Source organism: Cryptomeria japonica, chromosome 9 (assembly GCF_030272615.1).
Source record: "Cryptomeria japonica chromosome 9, Sugi_1.0, whole genome shotgun sequence".
NCBI classification, from domain to species: Eukaryota; Viridiplantae; Streptophyta; class Pinopsida; order Cupressales; family Cupressaceae; genus Cryptomeria; species Cryptomeria japonica.
The window spans coordinates 47,369,228-47,396,510 of NC_081413.1; the positions used below are offsets into that span (position 1 = coordinate 47,369,228).

Here is a 27,283-nt window from a genome sequence, read left to right on the forward strand (position 1 = left end):
GTGTGGTGGAGTATTTGTGCCACATCCCTAGACTAGGCGTAAGAGCTTGCCTCAAAACAATGGTGTAGCCATTCTGGAAACACAAATCATAGCTATGTTAAAAAGTATGAAAAACAAATCAAGTAGCAAGACCAAAAATCAAATCATCATTTGTTAAAGAAAGGATCTCGAGGAGTAAGCACCCTCCACCACCTTCTAATCTCAACTTATAGAGAGCCACCCATTTTTTGTCACACCTAAAAAACAACCCACAACCTTTACACTGGAGAGATCAAAGGGATTGTTGAAAAAGGCATTTTAGAATGAGTCATTTTTGAAATATTGTTGATCAACACATAGCAAGATATATCTATGCAAATGGATTGGCTTTCAATGTTGTTCGCTCACTATACCAATAAAAAATGGTGAAATCAATTAATGAGACTCCAAAAGGGTACAAGGGCTTGAGTTCTAGAAAGTGCATAATAAATTATTAGAGAAAAAGGTGAAGTTTATAGAGTCCTCAAAAATTCTTTCAAATGGATGGAAGGATGCCAAAAATGAGTCATTGATCAATTTTATTGCAATGTCCCCTAAATAGGCAATGTGTTAAGAAGCAATAGATTGTGAAAGAGGTGGTGAGGGGTGATACAATTATTGCTAACATTCTCATGATAGGAATTGAAGAAATGGAGCTTCAAAAAGTTGTCCAAGTCATAATGAACAACACTAAAAATTATAGAGCAGCTAGTTTATTGGTTGAAGAACATTATTCACTACCTTAGCCTTATAAAAAAAAATTGGCATCAAAATTTTTGGGATCAAATAAGTGTATACTGTGGTCAAAGAGATCCAATTTTTCATCACTAAACACCATATGTCGCAAACCATGAACATTCTCAAAATTAGAGTTGTTGAAGATAAGTGAAGTGATAAGATTTATTTTAAAATGTTTCACCTAGACAAGATTTGGTGGGATTATTTTGATTATCTCCTTGGTTTCACCAAGCCCATATTGAGTATGATCCATTATACCAACATAGATAGGCCTTGTTTAGGAGAAAAACAATGAAGGAGCATTCAATTATAATTGAGTTATTGCAATGTATTCACTTGTCGATGAATTTGTCATTAAGGGAACAAAGTGCAAGTAAAATCTTTTGACTATAAATGAACCCGTCTTGATGGGAACAAAATAACATAATGGTAAAGATCATATAGGGACTTAAAAGAGTTCTCAACAAATTGAAATATTAAATTTCTTCATAGCGAACCCACACTCATTTTGTGTTATTAGTGGAAATGGCTATCCAAACCCTAAAATGCACCAAGCATCTATTATAATGTATTTATAATGTATGAGGGATATTTATGTCTTGGTGCATTTTAGGGGCTTGATAGACATTTCTGTTATAAATACACCCATTGGATTTTGTACTCTTTAATTCTTCATTTTTGTAGAGTAATTCTTCCCTCTTGGAAAGGGATTGGAGTCAGAGATTGGATTCTCTTGAGACAGTTACATTTCAATCATCCTTCTCTTTGAGTTATCAGCAATTAAAGGTAGAAGTGTATTGCAATGTTTGTTGAGTATTGTGTGATTATAAATGCAACTGGGAGTGTGCTAGAAGTGAGTTGTTCTTGAGGCCCTTAAAATGAGCTAGCTTGTAGACACCAATCTTTAAAATGGATTCTTTGCATCGGATTTCCCTTGGGCAAAACCGTTCACTTGTCTTTTACTTTTGATTGCTTCTACTTGTTTATGTCATGTTATTATAGATTTCTAAGCTTAGTTCCATGGAGCTCTTTACGAGGGGGTGCTTGATCACAAGGACAGGTTTTGGGAACGACAAGAAGACAATGGGTGGGGGGGAAGGGTGAGGGCGACAGTGGAGCGAAGGTAGGGGGAAGCACTGATATACAAATTGATGTGAATTGAAATCTTCAAGTCAAAATCCGTAATATATCATCTCTGCGAGTACCCATAAAAGACAAACTAGTTTTCACAAAGTTAAAGGTTGCAATCAGTATGTAATGGCATGTGCCATATAGCAAGCAACCCAACGGAGGTAGCCAAGGTGGTGGTGTTGTGGGGGAACGTTTCCTCCAAGCACTCGAGTCTCAGAAACATCCCCACACAAGGGACACAAGGTTTTTTGGGGGGTACACTCCCCTATAGAGCAATGTTTCTTAGTAAAGCACTAGTTTGGATAATGGGAACATTCTTATGGCTATTTCAGAATTACATGTTGCTGTATTTTATAATAGAACTAATGAGTAACAAAACTAGTATATGTAGAATTTGTATAAGTGATTCATCCAATGGACTATCCATAGAGTTTATGAATAAGGCTAATACCATAGAGTTTATGAATAAGGCTAATATCAAAGCAGGTTTTCCTTGTGCCTATAGAGTCTGCTAATGCATTTCATATTTATGTTCATTGGATTTTACTTCCTTACGACTTGTTATGTTCGGCAAGTACCATAGAAGTGTAGTACTTACAGAAGTAGCAGTTATTGCAAAGTATGTGCAGAAGAAGGGAGATCGAGAAGCAAGCTATAAGAATTTGTGGAGGGAAGCAAACCATAAATAAAAATAATAATCTTAGCTGATGTGTTCACCTGTAGCCAAGCACATACCGTTTCAACTAGAACCAAACTTAACAGACAGACTCAATCAGTTTTGCACTCACCCCTGCAAGATGATAGGATGCAAAAGCAAGTTGTCAGCTCAAAGGTTTAATTATTCGTATAGGAGAGGTCTGGTGGTATTCCACATGGTTGGCAATCAGATATTTCATTATCGCATGCAGATTTTGGTTTTGGACTGAGTATGTGAATTTTGGACACTACCATAGAGTCCGGTTATTCTGATTTTCATCATTTCACAGCACGAGTCTTCAAAACTTCACAAGTGCTTGTGGAAGAGATACATGCTTGTATTGCTAATGGTTTCGATTACGAACTAGTGTATGTGCATTTCGGAGACTACCATATAGTATGGTTATTCTGACCTTCATCTTTTCAGCATCATGGAAGTCTTCAAAAGTCCATGTGTGCTTCTGAAAAAGATACATGTTTAAATTCTTAACAGCCCTTCTGTAAGGAGCAGATTTGTATGTTGTTTGAGGTGGATTCTTAAGTAGTATGTATTAAGGAACCACAAAATTTGGCAACACATTTTTGAAAATTGAGTTTTGAATTTAGGTTTGATTTACTGTTGTGGGGCCATAAATCTACTAATTAGAAAGCTGTGATCTAGATATTAACAGATAAATACGCTTAGTATATGAGTGTTATTCAATAAAATGCAGGACATTTGACTCTTAAGAGTTCGACCACATAGTTTATTGAAATACGTGTATATTAAAATAAGTTTCTATCGATTGGGTCACTTATCCTTTAAAAGCTTCTCTGCTACTTTAATATGATTTGTAATCCATATAGATTTGAACACAATTCCAATTTGTTAAAGCACTAAAAGTCTCACAAGAACTTACCTCTGAATGCAATTTGCAAACAATATCAACTTTTGCTGGGAAATTTCAGTCAAGATTGTTATATTTAGCTTCAGTTATACCCTTCTGTCCATTGCTTTTATGTTATACTTTGTTCTTTCCATTTGAAAAGTTGAGAAAGATGAGCAACATCAACTCAATGCTCTGCAACTCCGTATTCAATTTGTTCATTAGACTTACATTTGTAGTTTTGTTCCAAAATTGAATAATTCTAGTCATATTTTGAATGCTGAATCCATATTCCTTTTCTATTTTTATTCTTTTATGTGCTGAGTGAATTGATACCATACTGTAACACGAGTCTATGAAACATGGAAGTCATGCACTAATTTCCTTCTGCGATTGCTTAAAACAAGCTGCACAACCTGTAGTATATCTCACTTCATTCCACTATTCTATAAATCAAATGAAGATCGAATTCAATAATTTCACATTAAAAAGACACTGGCAATTCAACTTTTTATGTCTAGGTTGTGGCACAAGAGACTGTTCTCTCCTTCGGCTTGCGATGCCATTGCCACTGGGTCTCCACAAGTTTGTGAGGAACAAGTCGGCTTTCCCGTTTTGACAACTTTTTAAATCTCTGTACACGTAGCTTAGCTATCTCGGTTTCTTCTTCAGGTGTCAATTCCCTGACAACTACCGTAAGTCTGCATCGTGGCCGTACTCTAATACCACTTCTACCTTTCGCATGAGGCCACAATCTCTTAAGAAACAAACCCTTTCCAACAAATGCCTCCGCTATATAGATGAAAGGACTTGTAAGACATTTTATATGGCATCCAAAGAAACGAAAAAACTAATAAAAAATATCACTTGACAAGTATATATTATAGAGGAGCTTTTACTTGGTCGCCATCTCCAACTGAATGCTAAGAACCTACCAATAATAAGGCGATCAGCATCCAAACCATGATTATGAACAGCATTGGCACGAGCTGAATGCATGACCTGCATCAACACAATGGTATCACTATTGCATCTGTATAAGAGCAACCAAAATGTGATATGGAGCAGAAGGAGAACTCCATAAATTAATTGCTAGGATCTAGCAATATAGCCCTCACAGCTTTGACATGACATACCTTAAAAGGCCAATGCATATACCTTATATACAGTCTTTGCAGCCCGTTTTACAGTCACTTGCATTTGCAACAGAGCATCTTCCACACGCATTCCACGAACCAGGGCAGCCACCAAATTCACCTTCTTGGGGCTCTACATAAAGATCAATTGAAGCAGACATGTCCTTTTGTCAACATGGATGGTTATAATCTATAGAAAACTCATAACCCTAATTTCTCATTTTCAATAGCTAGATACAAAGTATCAACCAAGAAAATTATTTACAATAGCAAATGTGTATATTTCATATAGATGGTAAAATGTCGGTCCACGTGGTCCACGACCAAATGCTGATTCAGAGTCAAAATTCCTTTGGTAAAACCTTATTCATGATGACACAGATAAAGTCATTTACACATACCAAGTCAACTAAAGTTCCTAAAATAAGAAATAAAAACACAACAGCTTACACCATATCTGCTATTATACTGTTTGCTTTCCTAAAAAGGTATCATGATGTGTTATGATAATCTAAGACTCATATTTATGTTCACTTGTTTCGGTATTGACCATTGTTCTATTGCAATTCATAGTCGTTATTTTCAAACATAGCTAGTTGTACATTGTTGTATAGTCTGCGATCTGTTTCTGCTGTTATACTGTCATTTTTTCAATTTCTGAATAACTTGTGAAGAAAACACTTGCATGGTACTGCTTTCCTTGCCAAATCTTGGATACAGATTTGCCAAATAATAAACAGGCCCATAATTGAGCCATATCCAATACATTTGGATACAGCACGAGACTGTCTGGTGCTGTAAACAGTAGAGGATTTATCCAAGACATTCAAAATTTGAAGATTAAAATTTAAAAAAATTGTACACACACATATATAAATTCCTAAAGACAGCCATAATATCAAAAAATAAATATTGCAAACTAAAATATAAAAACCAAAATATATATTAATATAAATAAATAATTATTTTTAATGTTATGTTCTTTACCCTTAAATATACAAACAATTGAATAGATGCATTTTTCAATTATTGTCATATGTAGCCACATCTGTATTAGGAGATCTTGAAAATCCCCCCTATCCATATCTAACACCACATCCTTATTTGATACTGTATCCATTTCAATGCAACTATGCTTTAATGTCAATGAATATTGTGCGTCTTTCATCTGAAAATTATTTTCAATCATGTGAGAATAAAATTAAAACAAAGGAAGTCAAGCTGCCATGCAAATTTACATCCTCAAAAAATACACAATTTTATATTCTCGCTAATTTCTCAGAAATACATAATCAGAAAATATAAATAGTTCGAATTAGTTCACCACCTAATTACAATGACCATAAAAGCTCCTTTACATGGCACAATTGAGAATGGAGCAGCATCAAATTAAAAACTCAATGCATCACACCTGATGAGGAACATGCCTAGTCTCAATGACTTTGACTTGTTGCATGACAATCCGAATTGTTTTCTGATAATAGATTGAAATATATGGAACAATGTTTAGAGATACTGTTTCAAAAGGAACAAACCGATGAAGACACTGCCATATCCAGAGATAAGACAATTGCATTTAAAATAAACAAGCACAAAAGGCCATTAGTAGTAGCTGTACAATAGAGATAATCAATCAAGCAAAGATCATTCATTATGATGAATGGTGATGTATGGCAAATTTGCACTACATCTGATTAATTGGCTTCGGTCATATTCTCTGCAAAATGGACAGTGTCACCAGGTTCTTTCTTAATAGCAACAACACGCATAGAGAAATGTTCATAGCAGTGCTTAAAGGTTGAGACAAGTAGCTCGTGCTTTATATTTGAAATGAAAGCCAAGTCAGTAAATTTTCTGTAGACATTGGCCTCTTTCATTTGTAATGCCCAATTTTCAAAATAGGATTATAAAAATAATAAATTAGAATACCAAAATATTGAATATAAAATTTCACTTTGATTTTATCAGAAGTCAGGGGGGCATGTGAAATATCGTGGCTATTGTTTAATTTTATCAAAAGTCAAGGGGCATATGAAAAATCATGACTAATATCTGATTATTACTCCTTTGGAGCATGCAATTGTGGTTCATTTAACCTGAGGATGAAACCCCTCATAGCAGGAATTGAAAGACGGAAACCCAAAATTTCTCAAGAGTGATTTCACACGGAAATCATCATTCTGCTAAGTTGACTGATCTTCTAGTAGACATTATTAAATTTTAAGTTAAGAATATTTGCTGTATATCAGCAAATCCGATTGTTATATTTATAAGAAATATTTAATTGTGCAAATTTGATTAATTATCAGAAATTAGAAATACCAAATGGAAAAAACTTGATAAAACATGATTGGATATTACAAAACATACCTTCTGGGATATTAAAAATTCAAACATAAAATACAAATGGTGTCAGAGATGGATCTTGCCAGCCTGTGAATCTTCTTTCATATGCAATTTAGTAATAGAGCCAACAGATATTTATCAATGAGAACTTATTTCATTTAAATCACAAAAGAAGTGAATATGCCAGATAGCAAAGGAAAAACTCCTTTGGGGAAAGTTCTTACAGAAAACTTTGAAAAGAAGATTGATACAATGACAGATATGTTGGGTCAAATGCTCCACATAAAGCAAAATAATATGAATGTTCTAGAAATCAGAGAAAAAAAGTTCATGTGAGCAAATCACAAAGCCCAATACATGATATCCAAACCACATATGCAGATTATAAAATTATTCTCAACAAAATCCAAAAGGCCATGTCTTTCACAAATTTCATGAGTACAGAGTCTAAACAGAGTTAACTTGAATTCTGACAACCCTCCTACAGTATCGCAGAATGCACATTCTAAGACAAATGTTCTTGCCATAAATTCTGTGCCAATGACTAGGACTAGGGCTCATGTTATATCTAATAGGAACTCATCAAGTAATTGCACTCTACAAGTTCAACCTCCAACAGGAGTTTGGAGTACTACTAGAAATAGCATTATGACTACTAATGTTTTGAAGTCAAATAATGCACAAGTTCCAACTCAATTACAATGTGCTTCCTATGTATCTGTGCATTCCTTTTCTCTCAATTGACTTGTTGATAAGTCTCAAACTGGGTGGGGATCATCAATCATCAAAAGAGCAACCCCAGGCGTACAATTCTATATGAACATCTTGTTAGAATTATTGTCATTGATGTCAAACTGATTGTTGTAAAATTGTTGCCATTGATATCAAAGAAGGTAATGTCATTGATTTCAAGGATTGGAGAAAATCGTAAGGCCAAAGACCACTAAATCACCATTCAAAATGCATATGCACATGTTCGCTGACTATGGAAGAGAAATTAAAATGTATGCTGACAGACCTGAGATACTTAAAGTTGAATGATGGCTGACTACCCTAGAATAGTTGCCTATAATGGGAGAAAGTAAAGTCATATATATTTAACTAAATAATCACTCAAGTAGTATGCATGGTGAACGATTGACAAAGTCATAAATAGCAGTGATATATACAAAAGACAAAACGGAAGCAGTGGTTAAGGTAGTAACAATCAGCAATGAAGTAGAGTATTATCCAGGTTATGCGCTTCCAATAAAGGCAACAATTATCATTAAGACTAAAGCAGCAATTGATTCTGTGAAGGCAGCGATCAAATAGTGAAGAAGGGCAATGATGATATGATTAGTTAAAAGAAATGATTACATGTTAAATAAGCAGCGATTATCATATTAAAAGCAGTGATTTAATCTTATTAAAAGTCAGCATTTGGTATGAAGGAAAGGCAGCGCTTGGTATGAATAAGACATAAGAAGAATAGGACAAAAAGAGAATAAAACAAAAAAGAATAAGACCAAAAAGACAGCAATTAGTTTAATTGTAGCAATCATAAGGAACAACGATTTGTTTAAGGGCAGCGCTTAAGAGTAAAAAGACGCCTCTCTTTATATGGTCACCACCATCCATAAGAAGTGCATTTGAGTTTAGCTGATCCTAAGAGCACAAATATATATATGAATGATCTGTAATCAGATTTATGATGATGGATCATCTACAAACAGACTAGTGAAGGAGAGTATATGCAGTTTTGAAGAAATCATTGCAATATCTTTCAATATGCTGGTAGTCACTGGAGCAGACTTAGTGAATCATATTCAGAATTTATGAGCAGATCAAAAGGGGGATCATGAGCAGATCTAGATGAGATTTATGAACAGATCTGAAAAGGTTTTATAAGCAGATTTCTGGGCAGAATTAAAAGAGTTAGAACAATTCTAGAGTGTGTGAGTGAAATAGAGTTCGAACAATTCTAGAGTGTGTGAGTGAAATACATGTAATATCATTCAAACACAAGTGCATTGAAGTGAAGAATATAGGCTAATTTATAGAGAATTAAATATAATTATGAGGCAGATTTGAATGTGAAGAACTTATTGTAAGAGATTATTATATAAGCTAATAATTTGTCGTGGTTTTCTCCCGTAAGGGTTTCCACGTAAATAGAGTTAGAACAATTCTAGAGTGTGTGAGTGAAATACATGTAATATCATTCAAACACAAGTGCGTTGAAGTGAAGAATATAGGCTAATTTATATAGAATTAAATATAATTATGAGGCAGATTTGAATGTGAAGAACTTATTGTAAGTGATTATCATATAAGCTAATAATTTGTCGTGGTTTTCTCCCGTAAGGGTTTCCACGTAAATATTGTGTTGTTGTGTTTTTCTCATTTGCATGATTATTGATGTTGAGTTAATAATGTTATTGTGATGGATAAAGTTTTAAATTGGTAAAAGTTGCATTATATTGATTCACCACCGCCCCTGCCCCCAATATCCCGCCCACTCTCAATATAATCGTGTGCTCACCACATCTTCTATGGGCAGTTCTTCTGCCATGGCTAATCATTATAATAGCATATCTCAGCAATGGGTTGGTCCTTAGAAAGCAGTAGAACTTAACCATTAGAAGCCAAAATAAACAAATTAGATTGCAAGCATTAGTCCAAAAATAATACATACATCCACTGTTAACATTATTGTTTCTGAAGAGAATAAATTACCTTCTCCAGCATCAAATCGTGTAAATATTGAAGATATGACTGTCAAATTGCAAAAAAAGTTAAAAAAGATGCATGTTTGGGATGATCAACATGTTATCATGCCAGATTATCTTCAAGTTCCTGAAATTGAGCATATTAGTCTTAGTTTTGGATTGAGGATTGGGAATTACAAATTTCCAAGATAAGTTTTGGATCTTGGTCTCTTCAAAAAGACTCAACCAAGTGAAGAAGATATTCTAAGAGTATCCTAGTCTGTGATTGTTTGATAACAAGCAATCTTGGGAAGGGTGGACTGTAGTGTCTCATTTTTTAAATGAGGTTATAATAATAGTAAATAAAATATAATATTAATTATTAAATATAAAACTAAAGGTCAATTTTATCCAAATTCAAGAAGCATGTGAAGAATCATGACTATTGAAGAAAAAGATATATAAGAGACACCAAACAAGAAGTAACCACCATAGAAAGAATACAACTTTTTTCTTATCCGATCATTACTCTTTTGGAGCATGTAACTGCAGTTCATTTAGCCTGAGGACGAAACCCTTCATGGCAAGAATTGAAGGATGGCAACACACAATTTCTCAAGAGTGGTTTCACACAGAAATCAACATTGTGCCAAGTCAACTGATCTTCTAGCAGACGTTATTATAATTTCAAGTTAATAACATTTGTTGTTTATCAGCAAATCTGATTGCTATGTTTAAAAGAAATATTTAATTGTGCAAATTCAATTAATTATCAGATATACAGTAATACAAATTAGAAGAAGTATGGTTTCTAGTGTATATATTATTGTATAGAAATTAAAAATTAAACTTGATTGGATATTTATCATATTACAAAAGATTTCCTCGGGGATATTAAATTCAAACAGGACATTACAAATTTGAAGGTGGGATCTGCAGTGATGGCTGGGTAGACTTGAGAATTGAGGAGCTGATGTTGGATTTTTAATTTTATTTTTGTCGAGGGTTTTATATTGAACTCTGATTCATTTTGCAACCCAATACAGGCGCACGAGCCATTGGCTGAATCTCTTTGGCTAAGAGCCAAGGTCTAAAGGGTCTCCATTGAGCACAATCCCAGCCTCATCCCTTATGATGTCTGGGCCTTGCACTCAGCAAAACTTGATCCCTGGTAGGCTCAATAAGAACCATTCAACTTCACCAGCAGACCAAGGGCCTATTGACGATGGTGGAGTTATTTGATTAGTTGCTAATTTTGCATAGCAAAGCTGTGATGATGTTGGGCTATTTAAGTCCTGCTGAGAGATGAGTGTTTGAGAAAGGCTTTACTAATGTGTTACGATCTCCACAAAGATTTCTGTTTAATCAGCTAAAGGTGGGCTTTGAGACAAGGGGCAGGTCACAGGTTGATAAATGGTATAGGTGGCTTGAATCAGATTTTGAGTGACAGGATGAAAAATAAGACATCTGCCAAAGAAGGCTACATTCAAGTTAATCTCAACTCTCTTTAAAGAGTCAAAAATGGAAGAGACTTCAATAGAAGGGGAGTTATGAGCCCAACAAATGTCACAGAATAGTAAGACAGAGTAATTACCACAGTGAAGCTTCAGGTTCAAATGGTATGCAGAAACAGGCATTATGATTTCCTTAAGTGCTGATATTTGGTTGACAAGAGCTAAACGAATTAAAGAAATACACAAGGACTTGGGATTTTCTATTTCTGCATGAAAGTGCACGAGGTTTTTTTTTCTGGCAACTTTAGTTTTATCAAAGCCCAATGAGGTACTATCAAGAAGAGAAACAATAGAAAGAATGAAAATGCCCACATACACTTAATTTTTATAAACTGATTGAAAATATAGCTTTCTGAGTACCCCATACAATGTTATTGATTCCCATCCCAATTCCCATTAACTGTCTCTGGGTGATTATTTTAACAGTTCTCTATTTATGTCATGATTGTGATTATTAAATATTAATATAATTTTTATATTATTTATAAACACTTTTGACTGGAGCTGTGAACTGGAGAGATTTTGAAAGGGCCCAACTCTTTAACAAGGATCACAAAAGAAACATCAAAGAAGCAAATACAATGACAAGGAACAAGAAGGGCAATCAACACAATGGCTGAAACACAGCAGCAAACCAACAGCAACCCACAAGCGGAGTAAAACTAACAAAGTAGTTTTCATAGAACTCTGTTTAATGCTCATTGCTAACAGCCCCATCATTTGACTTGATCGGGCCAATCCCTTTACTAGGGTTATTTCCATTCTTAAGAAACAAACTTGAATCTGAATTGAAAAGGGGACCACAAGTGAACTGACACATTGGAATCAAAAAAAGCAGGCATTCAATGCAAAAGTGAACATCAGGACAGGACTTTGGAATGAAAGTCTGAATGTCCGTTGAAATACCACAAACAAATGAAACGAAGGAAAATGCAAGGAAAAGAGAACCCAGTAAGCATTGTAAAACTTGATCAGAACAGGAGGTCAAAAAAGCAAAAGATGTATGGTAGTCCATCAAAACTCTGCAATTCTACAAGAACTGCAGAAAATGACTAAAACACTCCCAAACTTCAGAAACTTCTTGGATTTTCACAACTCCCAACACTTGATAAGACATAGGGGATGAAGTGGAACGACACTTAGGCAAATTTGACAAAGGATGACTCACTAAAAGATTTTTTCAATTGGTTATAAGTGATGGGTAAAACAATGCCCAATGCACAAGGGGGCTAGGACTGTAGCACATTTTGGCATGTCAAATTGAGTCCCAGTAACCATGCATATCTGCATTGATGCCAATGCCACTTCTAATTCAGCAGAGGCCCATGACTTTTCATTGCCAAGCCCCACCCTGCACAAAACCTGGCCCCTCTACACTGCTGTTTTTGCAAACTCTATAACAGTTAAAAGTTTTACCACTCCAACTTCTCAATGGCCTCTTCTTAATGTATCCCATATCTATTATATACGAAAATGAATTGTAGTTAGTAGAGGCAATCCTCAACAATTAAGTTATTCTTACTGTTTATATCACTTATTATCTCCTCAGATATCATAGTAGAGAGCTAATTTCCTAACAATGAAATCTCAACAATTTTATAAACAGTGTGGTGAATCAAAGTGAAAAGTAACATTTCAGAACTGAATTTGATCAGAAAAAAGTGTCTCACAAGATATTAGACAATCACTCCAGAGCTATTTGGAAAAGGTGAAAAAATGATGAAATCTGCAGTTCCTATGTTAATGCTGTCTGCAGACAGCAAGAATCAAAACCATACGTACAACATTTTTGCTGCCAAAACCTTGCACTTTTCAGTGAACTTTGTATGGTCATAATTTGTCACCACCTCAACAAGATAAAGAAGTCTGTGATGCTCTCATTTTAAGAAACATAGGATAAATTCACAATGGAGGTGCATAGAGGGCAAGCAAGCAATCTAAATTGGTGCATAGTCACCTTTTTTATTCCCATTGGAACACCATTTGCAGAGGCAAACGACTTTAAAACATTTATTGACAACTGCTCAAGAAGAATGTAGGTATAGTCTCTAAATTACCATGATTGAGAGGAAAATAGGAAGATTAAAATTAACAGGATAAATGGAGGAAGAAGATACAGGTCTGATGATTTTTGTAGGAAGCTTATTCCTCGTATGCTCCATAAGTAACATGACAAAACAGATTTGCAAAAGCAAAAAATTAGGGCATTTAGAAGATAGATGTAAGCATCTTTAAGGTCAAAAGTTTCTTCAAATACTTCTTGGCTAAAGTTATCTACAGAATAGTGTACATAATCAACAGAGGCCCGACCAAAGCCATCCAAAACAAGACATTTGAAGAAAAATGGAGTGGCAGGAATCCACAGATAAATTTTCTTTACATATTTGGAAGCTATGCATATGCAAATATTCCAAAAAAAAAAGAGACTATAGAGAAAACACAAAGGCAAGAAATATATTTTTGCAAGGTACAGTGAAGAGGTAAAAAGGTTATAGACTGACATTAGAAAAGAATGACACTAGTCAACAGCGTGTGCCTTCAACAAGGATAGTTTGCAACCAGAAATGGATTGAGCCATATACATTTATTCATAGAACATACATAGGCCATGAAAAATGTTGCACAGGAAGAGAAGAAAATGTCAAAGATTAAAATACCACCATTTCTGCACCAAGTGATTATGAAGATATAGGTACAACAAATGCAAGGGGTAAGAAATCGTTTTCCAAAGATGAAGAAAGTCACAACTAGCAGCTGCCTCAGACCAGTGAAGAAGACAAGAAAATGATGAGGCCAAAACATTTAGCTCCCTGTTACATAAATGTTTGCTTTCATCACAACAAAATTTAACTCACAAGAGCCTAATTTGTTAAAAGAAGTATATGGAAAGAGAAGTGAAAAAAGCAATGCATATGTTATGGAAAGCAATAAACAAGAAATAGCTCCTGCAAGTTTGTTGAATTACCAAAGTCAAAGGATCTTATAGGTTGCAAGTAATAATGGTATAAGGCAAATGGTTCTATTGACCAAGAAAAGGCAAGTCTAATAGTTAAACATTTGGCTCAAAAAATAATATTTGCATGCTGTTGAAATAGAAGAATTAAAGAATCTATTCAAGTATAATAGTCAAACATTTGGCTCAAAAAATAATATTTGCATGCTGTTGAAATAGAAGAATTAAAGAATGTACATTTTGTGAAAACAATATATATTATACAGCCACATCCATAGAATTAAACTAGGGGCTGCCTCAAACCAGTGAAGAACACAAGAAATCAATAAGGCCAAAACATTTAGCTCCATGTTACATAAATGTTTGGTTTCATCACAATTAACTTTTACTCACAAGAGCCTAATTTGTTAAAAGAAGCATATGGAAAGAAAAGTGAGAAAAACAACACAGAAGTTATAAAAGGTAATAGACAAGAAATAACTCCTGCAAGCTTGTTGAATTACCCAAGTCAAAGGATCTTATACGTTGAAAGTATGAATAGTATAAGGAAAATGGTTCTATTGACAGAAAAAGGCAACTCTGATAGTTAAAAGGTTTGGCTCAAAAATAAAATTTCCATGCCTGTTAAAATACAAAAATTAAAGAATGCACATTTTGTGCAAATAAAATATATATTATACAGCCAAACTCAGAAAAAATAAATCAGCAAACACTGAACACAAAGTGGCAACAAAGGTCTTAAAATAAGCCCATTGTATCCAAACCCTATATGACAAAACTTAAACATATAGATGACAGAACAATTGTGATTCTATCCAATGATCACATCATTACAGTAAATTAAAAAGGATGACTGGCAGACTAAAATTGAGTTGTATATTGCCTCTGAAATGAGAAGTTTAGAACAACTTCATGGTTGTTTGCAAGTGGAAATATGGTACAAAAAGAACAACATTATATCCCACACTATGCATGCAGAAGAAATACCAAAGAGATTCAGGAGTCTAAGTTAGTGGGCAAAACAACTAGTAAAGTTTATAGGGACTCTCATGCATGTTAATATCTCTAGGCCAGGATGGGGATGAGACCCCCGGCTAGTGTCAGCTAATCCCCAAACATAACAGGCTTAGGTCGGCCTAAAAATTCTTGATTTGCATCATTGGATCTAACAATACTAGAGTTGAGGGGAGAATTGTGCACAGAGATTTGTGGAGGTAGAGTACCTTGGCTGCGAGAGAGATCCTATGGAATTTTTTCAAGCTTGCAAAAGTATACTAGGTCAAGGATGTTGCTTAAGCTAGAGGGGTGAAGAATGTAGATTTGGCTACGATGGCAAACAAGATCCCTTGGCAAGGTCAGATCTACTCTATTTCTCCTTTTGTGGTGCCCATAGGGGTCAACACCATTTTTGTTAGGCATAAAAGGCTTCAAAGGGTGGTTCCTCCTTCCCATTTTGAATTTGTGGAACCCATTCCAGTTTTTGGGTTATTTTGGAGATCAAGCTGGAAATAAAAGCTTATCTTCTTCAAGGCAAAGGCTGCTGGATCTCCTTGGTGGAATTCAAATACTTCATCTGGGACCAGCACCTTCCTTCGTTGGGTATTTTTGCACTCCCATGAGGGTATTTTGCAATTATCTTCATTTCTAAATAGGCCCAAGATGCCTTTATGTAAATTGGAGAGTGGGTGGTCAATAGCACTCCTTGCTCAGTTTTTACTTGAAAGCCTAGTTGGTTAGAGGTGGAGGACTCTAGGAGAATTGGAAAATTTGGTTGCATCTTTATGGACTTCCTTTTGATCTTTAGAGCCAAACTTGTTCACAATAAATTGAAGCAGCTATTGCCAAAGTGGTGGAAGTTTATTGTTCTTCCACTAATTATTGTCACCATTCCTATGTTAGGGTTAAGGTGGCCAAAGATCTAGATCTTCCTATCCCAAAACAATTAAGCTTGGCCTTCCTTCAAGGGCCTTTTCCAAGAGATCGATTGTGAGAACCCTCTCATTGCTATTCTTGCCACAAGATGGATCACTTGGCTCATAGTGCAAGTCCCAAAATTCAAAGTCTAGATCTCTAAAAAAGTGGGAATAAGGGTTATCCCTTGTTTCAAAGAGATTAGTGAGAAACAATTGTTTCTAGAGAGAGGCTAATCTTCTTCAAACTTAGGCATCATGATTGATTATTTTCTTTGGATGGGTATCCCTCTCTCCCTGCCAAGATCCTACTTTGCCCACTTCTGCTCTTCATACATCTTAGGTGAGCTCTTCTAGTTCTCCTAAACTCTTGGAAGGGGCATCTTTGAATTCTCTTCCTTCCTCCCTACTAGAGCGTACATTGATTACGATTACCCTATATTGCTCATAAATTATGCAAGAAGCTATACTCAACTTGGATTTGCATGATATTGCTTTGGCTAGTCAAGAAGTTGAAAAGGTCCTTGCCACCTTCAATAGCCTTTCTCCCACCCCCAAGACTATTATGGGGAAGAAACACCAAGGTAAAAAAATTGAATTGGATAATCTCATGTCTAAAACCTTGAATGACATTGAAACTAAATCCCAGCAAACCATGGATGGATTCATTACATGATGTAGGGAGAAAGACCCTCCATGGTTTCAATGAAGGTCTTGTCCTAGAATGTTAGGGGCCCGATGCCCCTAACAAAAGGAATTGGCCAAGAATCAGCTCTCCTCATCCCACCCTGATATTTTTCTAATTTCAGAAACCAAGTTGCTAGGAAAAGACTTTATGAAGCTAGTGAAGGCCTCTTGGAAAGCATGGAATGGCTTGGTGGTGGACCTTGGGGGGCTTTGAGTGGTCTTAGCCTTGTCTGGAACCCCCTCAAAGTCAAGGTTGGTCTTATTACAAAGGTAGATAATCAAATGTTTTTCTTTTTTCATTCCTGCCATAAAAACGTTAAAAAATGTCTTATTCAATATCTATGGTCCCAATCATTTGATTAGAAATCAGCATTTGTTGGAGGATTGGATGACTCAGATCCATAGCTTGAGGCAGCAAAAACCATTTTCAGGTGGGGAAATCAATGTTCTCTCAAGTTTTTTGGATAGGAAAGGCGGCATTGAGAAAACCCCTTGGTTAATCTTGGACTTCAATTCCTTCATCTCTAATAAATCACTCCTAGATATCCTTCCCAATGTTGGATCCTTCTCTTCGAGCAATAGCAAGAAAGGTTTTTGCTAAATATAAAAACATTTGGACTAATTCTTTGTTTCTCTGATGCCATCCTTAGAATTGTTAGCTTTGATTATTTTCCATTTTGCTTAGAGGTTATATTGATTCCTAACCCATGTATTGTTCTTTCAAATTTGAATTAGTGTGATCGATACACTCAGAACTTCTAGAGACTATGAAATGGTGGTGGCAAGACTACACCAAACAAAGCTGGCTTTATGATCCACTTTTTTGAGAAACTGGAATTCATTAAAGGTTGTTTGAAAACCTGAAGCAAGGAGGTTTTTGGAAATACTTTTATTGAAAAAGCTTCTATTAAAGCTAAATTGGGTGAAATTTGCACTTTGATTGACACCTCGGGTCTAACAAATGATCTCTTAGATCAAGAATCCTATTTTCTTGGGCCACCAGAGACTTGCTCAAACAAAAAGCTATATCATAAACAAAAATTTCAAGACAAATGGTTGTTTGAAGGTGACAAAAACACAAAATATTTCCACCAAACTAAGATCACTTGTAGGTGGATTGATCAAATTTCCTCTATTCAAAAATCAAGCAATGAATTGCTCTTGGCTCCTAAGGGCATCATTTGGAGGTTGTTCATTTCTTCTTTGAGCTCTAATCTACTCTATAAGCCATTGAGGATGGTATACTGACGACATTGGAAGATTTGCTCCTATTATCAAAGAGGATCATAACGAAATTTTGTTGTGCTCTTTCTCAAAGAAGAAGATTCATGACGTAGTTTCTTCTACTGCTAGGGATTTTAACCCCTATTGCAAACAAGCAATAGACTAGCATGATGAAAACTTATGTATTTAGTTAAAGATCAACAAAAGTTGCAAAATTTCTCTAAAAACATGTATAAAAATAAATGAAACAATATGCACCCACAAGATTATACAAGACAGAATTTACATGTGAAACCCTTATGGGAGAAAACCCATCACCAAATGACATTCACAATAATATTATCCAAAATCAACACGATTCAATACAAGGCCTTTGGAAACCTTTTATAGAGTCTCATTCTACACCATACCCTTCTCATGCAATTGCTCTAATAACAATATACAAATGTCTTCAATGTCTCGCAATTGAGTCACCAAGTAACCCTTGGTGCATTCACACACTAATATATTTATATGACAATATATAACATCAATATGCTGCATAAGTCACCAAGTATGATGTCTCTACATGGATGATTACACACACTAAGTCAATAATTGCAACCTTTATGCTATTGATACACATGTATGTTTCCAATATAGCCACCACTACCAGCTCCTTGCTTGTGGTAGCTCACACCAACAATACAACTTGCAAAAGCTTGTGCCATCTTCCAAAACATTATCATGCTCTCAAAGTGTACCACATAATCTCTAATTCCAAAAAACACTGAACTCAAATGCAATTGTGAATTCTTCTTCCCATTGGTTTGTGGTTGCTATCATAACACCAACACATGTAGACAAACCATATATGTTGTACCGCACTTCAAGGCTACAACATCACCACATGTTAGTCAGCATAAATGCTATACAGTATTACTTGATAGCTCACTACATATCACCGTAGCTAAGTATGTAAACAAACTCTTCCACAAGAACTCTCTACAAGTGAATATCACCCAAGTCCCAACATTCTGCCATTTGATATTTACCATAGGAGAGAGTGTGGTATTCAACCCAAGAAATTAACATCATGCTTGTGAATAAAATAAGCCCATCTCATCCCTACATCACATGAACTTCGCAATACTTAAAAAGTTGTCAAAGAATCTGCAGCATTTATTTGAGTGTCAATTTTCTCCATTTGGACTTTCCTACTCATAACCATCTCCCTCACAAAATGATATTTGCACATCAATACGCTTGGTTCTAACATGGTAAACCAAATTCTAGCCTAACAGATTGCACTTTTTAAATCACATTATTTGACTCTGAAAACCAATACTGTTACTCGATCTCTTCAGCCGCAAGGCTTCCTTACAAGCATGTGTTGCAGCCATATATTATTCTTCAGTAGTTGACAGGGCAACCGTCTATTACCTCTTGCTCATCCAATTGAATGCTCCATCAAACAAAATAAACGCATATCCTCTTGTAAATCTCCAACCCAATCCAAATCAACAAATCCCTATACACTCAACAATTTGCCCACATCATTAATACCATGATAAGTTAAAGAATGATCCCGAGCTACATTCAAGTACCTTAATACCCTCTTCACATGTCTCTAATATTTTTCACCTAGCTTCACCATGAACTTACTTAGAACTCCCACTGCTTGGGCAATGTCTAGTCTTGTGCAGACTATGGCATGCATGAGACTACCTACCATTCTTGCATAAGGAACCCTCCTCGTCTCCTCCAAACCCTATATTGATTTAGAACATTGTTCTATACTTAGCTTAGTACCAACTAATAGGGGGTGTAATTAATAATTACCAATTTATCATTCTACGTACAAAACTGTCTCAAGGTATTTCCTTTAGTTTAGCCCTAAGTTTTTGTTTGTTATATCTCTACATATTTCCATACCTAGTTTGTATTTGGCAGCTCCCAAGTCCTTCACGTCAAACTTACTAGCCAACTGAGTTTTAAGTTCCTGAATTGATACTTCATTTTCTTCAATGATAAGCATATCATCAACATATAAAATAATAATCAAAATGTGACCATTTACCTGTTTGCAATACACACAATGATAAGTATCACTTCTTCAAAAACCCAATTCTAAGACATGTTCACAAACTTTTGGTTCCACATCTGTGGGAATTGTCTTAATCCATATAGAGACCTATTCAGCTTATAGACCAGTTTCTGTTTACCTTTCACCTTGTATCTCTGGAGTTGTTCCACAAATATTTCCTCCTCTAAGTCTGCATACAAGAATGTTGGCTTAACATCCATCTGCTTAATTTCCAAATCAAGTGCCACAGAAATAGATAACAGCATCATAATGGAACTCAACTTAATAAAAAGGGGATACATCTCACCAAAGTCTATTCCCTTAACCTGGGATTATCACTTTGCCACAAACCATGCCATGTACCACTCAAGTGATTCATCTGCTCTGAACTACTTCTTGAACACCAGCTTCCAACAGAGGCTTCCTATCCTCAAGCAAGTCAACCAGATTCCAAGTCTTAAACTGCTTCAATGTCATCATCTCCTCATCCATGGCATTCTTCCAAGGCTTTTTCTAACTAAGTGAAAGCCTCTTCTACAAAACTTGTTTCATTATGAGTAAAAGTAAAAGTAAATACACAATGGAAATCTAATGAATTATACCTTTCAGACGATCTATGTTGTTGTGTAGGGGAAAAAGTGATACTAAGCAAACATGCCCTAATCTCACTTTCAACCACACATTTGTGGAATACGAAAGAGACTAGAGGTATCACACAATTGGCTACTTCTTTTTGTGGAAGAGAGAGCCACGGGCTACCTATTAGGATTTCTATTCCTTTGTTGCAATTGAAAGATAAAATGATGCAAGTTCAATTCCCAACCCCAAAGTGCAAGTATGAACTAATAACAAGATTGCAGAATTGAACTTAAACTATGGAAAGCTATAAACACAAGAATAAGACAAGAATGCAAATGCGTACCCGGAGTCAAAATCTGAGTGAAAATGTTCGGGACGGGGGCGCGGGCGCCACTGTCCTGATTCTGCCCTTGAAACTGCTCCGGAAACTGCTGTTTTGCAACCTAGAAAGCTGTCAAAAATGCTGAAAACTGCTGTCTGACAGACGGACCAGGGCGCCCCACGCCCCTGTCCTGGCAAGACCAGGGCGCCCCACGCCCCTGTCCTGGTCTTTTGCTCTGAAATTTGGTATGGAGTTCTGTCTCGGCCTGCTTTTCCCGGATCTGCAACTTGCAGCATCGTCCGAATCCTGAAACCTGCACTTATATCTGAAAAGGGTATTGTGGGCGGCTATATAGGGTTTTGCCTTAGTCAAACCCCCGCTTCGGTGATTTCCACCTCCACGAATAGCCAAGTTGTATTGTAAAAGTAATGTGTGTGCAGACCTTGTGTGTGTGCAAAATCCTAAAATGCAAGTAAGCAAACTAGAGCAACCTAGAAAGTAAACCCTAATTGCTTGTAAATGATAATGTAAATGCTCCAAATCAAGATGCAAAGTGATCTAAAGCATGAATACAAATGATATAATGAGACTTATGCAAAGACATGAAAACAACATGAAATCATACCCAACCCCAAGGGAGGGGTACAAGCCAATCTTCAGTCGGTGATCCCTTATTGCTCTTCAATGTCTTCAAAGCCCTAAATGGATGAATGAAATTGATAAATGCTTGATGGATGGATGTTGAATGTTGTTGAAGTCTTCAAAGATCTGCTCTTTCGCTGCATAGAAGGCCCCTAAAACCAAAATTCTGGATCCTTTCAAATGAAGAAAGAGAGCTCTTATATATGAAACCCTAGGTCTTAATTTCAACTTTTGGCCGACCTAGAGATTGAATCTCCCGCCAATTTCTTGGGGTTAAGCTTTATTTTATGATTGGATCACGCTCCTAAAATTTCGGGAAAAATGTCCGGGACCATGTGCACTCCGGGCGCCATGGTCCCGACAACTTTTCACCAAATTTTCAGGGCCGTCAGATATGATGATTTTAGAGAGAATCCCGAAGTTACAGGTGATTTCGAGATGTTTTGACCCCCGAAATCAAGCCCCCAAGTTCAAAATAGGACCTAATCAGGGTTTTAGATTAAATGATGTATTGGAGGAATAAAATGAAAAGGGCACACTTTAATGAAAGGGCCCAACTTTATGATATAGGAGATGATAAAATAGAACCTTAGACCTAATTAATTTAATTAATTAAGTGCTAGAGGGGAAATGCAATGCAAAATACAAAATGCGCCAAGGCGGGTGCTAAACTAGGTGTGAAATTGTACCACCCTAACAAGTGCGTACAATTTACGACGCTACAGTTGTCTTGTAGACTCTCACAGTTGCTGATGAAGAATTTCCTACTGCATCTACAATATGTTCTTCTGTACAGCTAGTGCCAGATGTTCTCACCTATTCTTCTACCGACCAATCTAATCCACTTTGTTGTTCAATTTTAAATTTTTTAATGCATCTTACTGCTGTTTCAAAATGCATATTGCTGCTCCAATTTTGGTTCAAAATGCATCTTCTCCCTCTCATTATCCTTTGATTTTTCTAATGCTAAAATTCTCACCATAACCAATGAAAATACATCTTTTGACTTTGAGATCCAACTTGGACCACCGCTCCTTAGGCACATGTCCATTTCTACACTTGTATATTCAAACCCAAAGACAAGAAAATGACATTGACTTTGCAATTGTGTCTTTTTTTGTGGTTTATCCTATTTACTGATTATTCTTAATTGGTACCTGAGCATATTGTAAGTTTTTTCCCCTCTTCCTCCTGTTTTGTCTAGAGGCCAGTGAGGTGTAGCAAAGTGTGGTATGAGAAGTGTTGCCATAGCATGCAGTAAAGAACAAAGGACTGAAGGAGGCAACCAATCTGTTGGTAGAGCAAGTAATGACCAGAGGATCATACTGGTTTTTATTTACCAGCTCGTCATCTTTTTTGGCATTATATTTGGAAATCATTTGTATTTCCCACTAGAATGTCAATGTCCCCATGTATCTATGTATACATATCCATGTACAACACAATGCTCATAGAATCCTTTGGACTAGGGTGTGTCAGATCTTGATCGGAAAATAATAATATAGCACCAATGTTAATTGTTAAATCTGTTATTATTGTTATATAAATGTACTGTATTCTTAAAATAGCTGATATTCAAAAAAAATCAAAAAAAAAACTATGCCAGTACCATGACATAATTAAATTTAGAGAGATGAGATTTCCACAAACATACTAAATTGATGTATGCTTCTGGATTCAGCTGTGTAGGAGTTTTTTGCATCAACATTTTGAATCACGCTCCATTGTTCTCCTACAGCTCTCATCCTGATGATGAATTGCGGAGCGTGATTCAAAACGTTGATGCAAAAAACTCCTACACAGCTGAATCCAGAAGCATAAATCAATAATTAAATTTGTTAATAAGCACTGTCAGCAAGGGAGCCCAAATAACATGAACTTGCAAGAAACTATGTATATTTTCTTTAACAAATACAAAGCAAATACCTGTTTGATATCCTTTAGAACTGCTTGAACTTTTCTCTTGTGTGCAGCTTCACTCTGTGCTTCAGCATTTCCACTTGTAAGGGCTGGAATTTGTGACAACGGAGAAGGAACAGGTTGCACATCTGACACTGTTGCTGCTAGAAATTGTCTTGATGTTGAAATTCCCTGCATGAAAAATTGAATTCAAGTTTATAAAATCAATATACTCATTGCACTTACAGAAAGTACTTTCAACACTTTCTTTTCTAACATGGAATGGACAAATAGCTACACATAACTCTTAAAATAGCTTGACTGCAAATATGATAAAAACTACATTCCACCAGGAATGAGAAACAAGTGCTTGAAAACTTTGGTAACATGCGCAATGGAAGCAAGGGCCAGTTAGTACAGAAAATGGCAGAAATATTGTGATAAACTTCTCAAGGAAATGAGGCATAGGAAAAAATAGCAACAAAACAGCAGAAACTTAAGGAAACTCTTAGGAACAGTATTGAAAAGTTTAGGATGCTTCTGTTGATGACAATGAAGACCTGCTATATGTAATGGAACACTGAACTCTATTTCAAAGGAACTTCTGGAAATTCATTGAAAACAAATAGAATTTGTTAGAAGTTTCTAGGATAAGAAAACATTTTGAAGACCTGGAAATGCTTTTCAGCCAACTGGAAAGGTATCCCATATTCAGAGGGTAAAAGAGTAAGTGCAATTAGAAGTGTCATGGAGGATGCTACTGCTCCTACTTTCATTACAAAGACAGGACCATGGAAATTGTAATCCAGCTGTGAAAAATTAAAAAACTAGAACTTTGAGTAGAAAAGTTGGTGCGCCAATGGAAATTGTGGTGGAGCTGTGGAAAACATAGAACTTAAAGTAGAAAAAGTTGGTGCACAAATTGTTTGGCTGAAGGGTTGGTGCAAGGTGGATTACAAGTTTCTTTTGCTTGCTTGACATTTTTCATGGTGATCTTATGTGATTTTTTATAATAGGATATTTCTCTAACCTAATTGTTTGCAAAAGCTGTTCAGTGAGCATGACTAGATAGTAAAGGTGAGAATTAACACAACGATGCCCCAGTTTCAATTCCCCCTGGGAACCACTGGGCTTACTCCTGTTATGTCAATGCATCATTGAAATGCTCAAAAAAAATGCACATAATGCAACCTGAGGGTCAGTTCCCAATTATGTCCCAGAGACTGAGGAGCAATTAGTCCCTTAATTGACCAATGAGAATAACAAAATGTCTGCAAAAGCTTCTTATTTTGTGTCTACAAATTTCAATAATTGCCTGTAAACCTTTGCTGCCAAATACCCCTGAAATCTCTCGGCAGCACTGGCTACTAAAATTCAGGCAGAGCCCCTCCATGAAACCAGAAAGTTTCCCTAGATGAGAAATTGCTCCAAAAATTAGAATCAATAGAGATTTAAAACTACCACAATCCACATTTATTGAAGCAAAAGAAAGAAATAAGATGAAATTATATTAATGTCCACAGATAACCAAAAGTAGAAATGGTCCTCCAGAGTACAGCAGTTAACAACAGGTAGTTCTAGGAAGAGAAACCTAGAGAGGCCCCACAACAAGGAAGACCAAAAAACAAAGAAATACAGAACAGCAGGGCACCACCAGCATAAGTGGTCAAGAAACTAGTACAAGTAGCCATGAAGGGTGTTGTGAGGTATTCACACATCACCCCATTGCAAATGGGGACCCACACTTTTTTTTTCTGCTTTCTAGGTAGTGTCAAGTCTTTTGCTATTATCCTTTGCATTAGAGAGGTATAAACGCTTAAATGGCTAGGAGTCAGGTGGATAGTTTTGCATAAGTGTGAAGTGGGTAGGTTTACAAAGTCTAGATATGAGTTCAATCATGAGTGAGGAAGATTTGTTATTTACGGATCTCTTCAAATGCTACTCTTGGGGAGCAAATTTCACTTCACGAACACTCCTTATGTAAGTAACTAAAATTCATGTCAAACTTCAGCAGTTGCAACTTTGGAGCGAGCTTCATGTTGGAGAGATTTGCGGCGAACTTCCTACTCAAGTCTTCATAAGTGGATTTGAAGAGGTGAAGTGATAACATTTACCTTCAAGGGAACAATCCGAAGTGGACTTCACAACCTCAATGAGCAAGTCAACTTCATGACTTCATGTTTTGAAGCAAGCTTCATGAACTAACAAATCAGAGCGAACCTCATGCTTGAAGGATTTGGAGCGAACTTCTTCATGATGAAGATGGAAGAATTGAGAAATCTGTGAGCACTCACTGCATGTTGGAGAAATCAAGAATCGGCTTCATGGGCTAGAATTTTGGAGCAAACCTCATATCAACTTCATGAATCAAGGAAATGGAGCGAGTTTCACATAGAGATGAACTTCATGTCATGAGGCGAACTTCATGAGTTGCAACTTTGGAGCAAACTTCAGGACTTAAGCTTTTAGAGCGAATTTCATCAATGAACACATATGAGCAAGTCCACATGAGCGAAGTTGGAGTAGAGGAGAGAAGGATTATGAATAACATTTCACCTTGAATGGATTCAACTTGAAGATAAACTTCATGACTTAGCAATTCCAAGCGAACTTCAGGTTTGAGACTTTTGAAGCAAACTTCATGAGTTAGTGTTTTGAAGCAAAATGTATACTTCATGACTTGAGCTTTTGGAGTGAAATATGAACTTCAGGTTTGAGGCTTTTGAAGCGAACTTTATGAGTTAGAGTCTTGGAGCGGACTTCATGACTTTGTAGTTTGAAGCAAACTTCATGAGTTCACCTTTAGGAGCGAAATTCCCTACTTCATGAGTTGCAAGCTTCAAGTGAAATTTCTACTTCATGCTAAGACATATTGGAGCGAAATCCCTACTTCGGGAGTTGATGGTTAGGAGCGAAGTTCACAACTTCATGACTTTGCCTTTAGGAGCGAAATTCATGATTGGGCCGATTTACATCTTCAAGTCTTCATGAGTAAAGTTAGGAATAAAGGGACGAAGCAAATTAGACAACATGAACTTCATGAGTTGCAAATTGCAAGTATACTTCATGAATTGCTACCTTGGAGCGAGCTTGAACTTCATGAGTTGATGGTTAGGAGCGAAGTTCACAACTTCATGAGTTCGCTGTTTTGGAGCGAACTTCAGGTATGAGTGATTAGGAGCGAACTTCAGGTTCAAGAAGTTTGGAGCGAAATTCACACATGAAGATACTTCATGACCTCAAGATTGGGAGCGAAATTCACACATGAAGATACTTCATGACCTCAAGATTGGGAGCGAACTTCATGAATCAAGGAGGAGCGAATTTCATGCAAGACTGAACTTCATGAGTTGATAATCACAAGCGAACTTCAGGTTGGAGACTTTTGGAGAGGATTTCATGCTTGAAACAACTTCATGACTTCATGTATTGAAGAGAACTTCAGGTTTGAAGAGTTTGGAGCAAAATTCACACATGAAGCAACTTCATGAGTTGGAGTGATGGAGCGAACTTCAGGTTTGAAGAGTTTGGAGCAGATTTCATGTTCGGAAAAGACCAGCAAGCCTAGCAAGCAAGGCAATGGAAATAAGACTTCATGTGCATGCATACCCCTTAGATCGAAATTTACAACTTCATGAGTTGCTGTTTTGGAGCGATTGTTTTGCAACTTCATGAGTTGCCACTCTGGAGCGATTTTATAACTTCATGAGTTCAAGGTTTGGAGCAAACTTCATAAGTTCAAGGTTTGGAGCGAATTTCATATAAGTAAACTTCATGAATTGAGAAAGACAAGCAAGGGAGGTGATTGAAACAAGCTTCAAGTGCACGCCACTTAGAGTGATCTTCATGCTCAAGCCCAAATAAGCA

The 27,283-nt window shown here is 36.2% G+C and overlaps 1 protein-coding gene across 1 annotated transcript in view; it reads right to left on the reverse strand.

The window, feature by feature from the left end:
- Nucleotides 1-3,624: 3,624 nt before the first annotated feature.
- Nucleotides 3,625-27,283, reverse strand: part of LOC131046956 (uncharacterized) — a 40,787-nt gene continuing 17,128 nt past the window's right edge. The window contains exons 3-6 of the mRNA XM_057980783.2: nt 23,444-23,608; nt 4,608-4,718; nt 4,385-4,451; nt 3,625-4,241 (exon numbers count right to left, since the gene is read on the reverse strand). Coding sequence (XP_057836766.2) covers nt 3,967-4,241; nt 4,385-4,451; nt 4,608-4,718; nt 23,444-23,608 — 618 coding nt within the window. The 3' untranslated portion in view covers nt 3,625-3,966. The remainder of the gene's footprint in view (nt 4,242-4,384; nt 4,452-4,607; nt 4,719-23,443; nt 23,609-27,283) is intronic.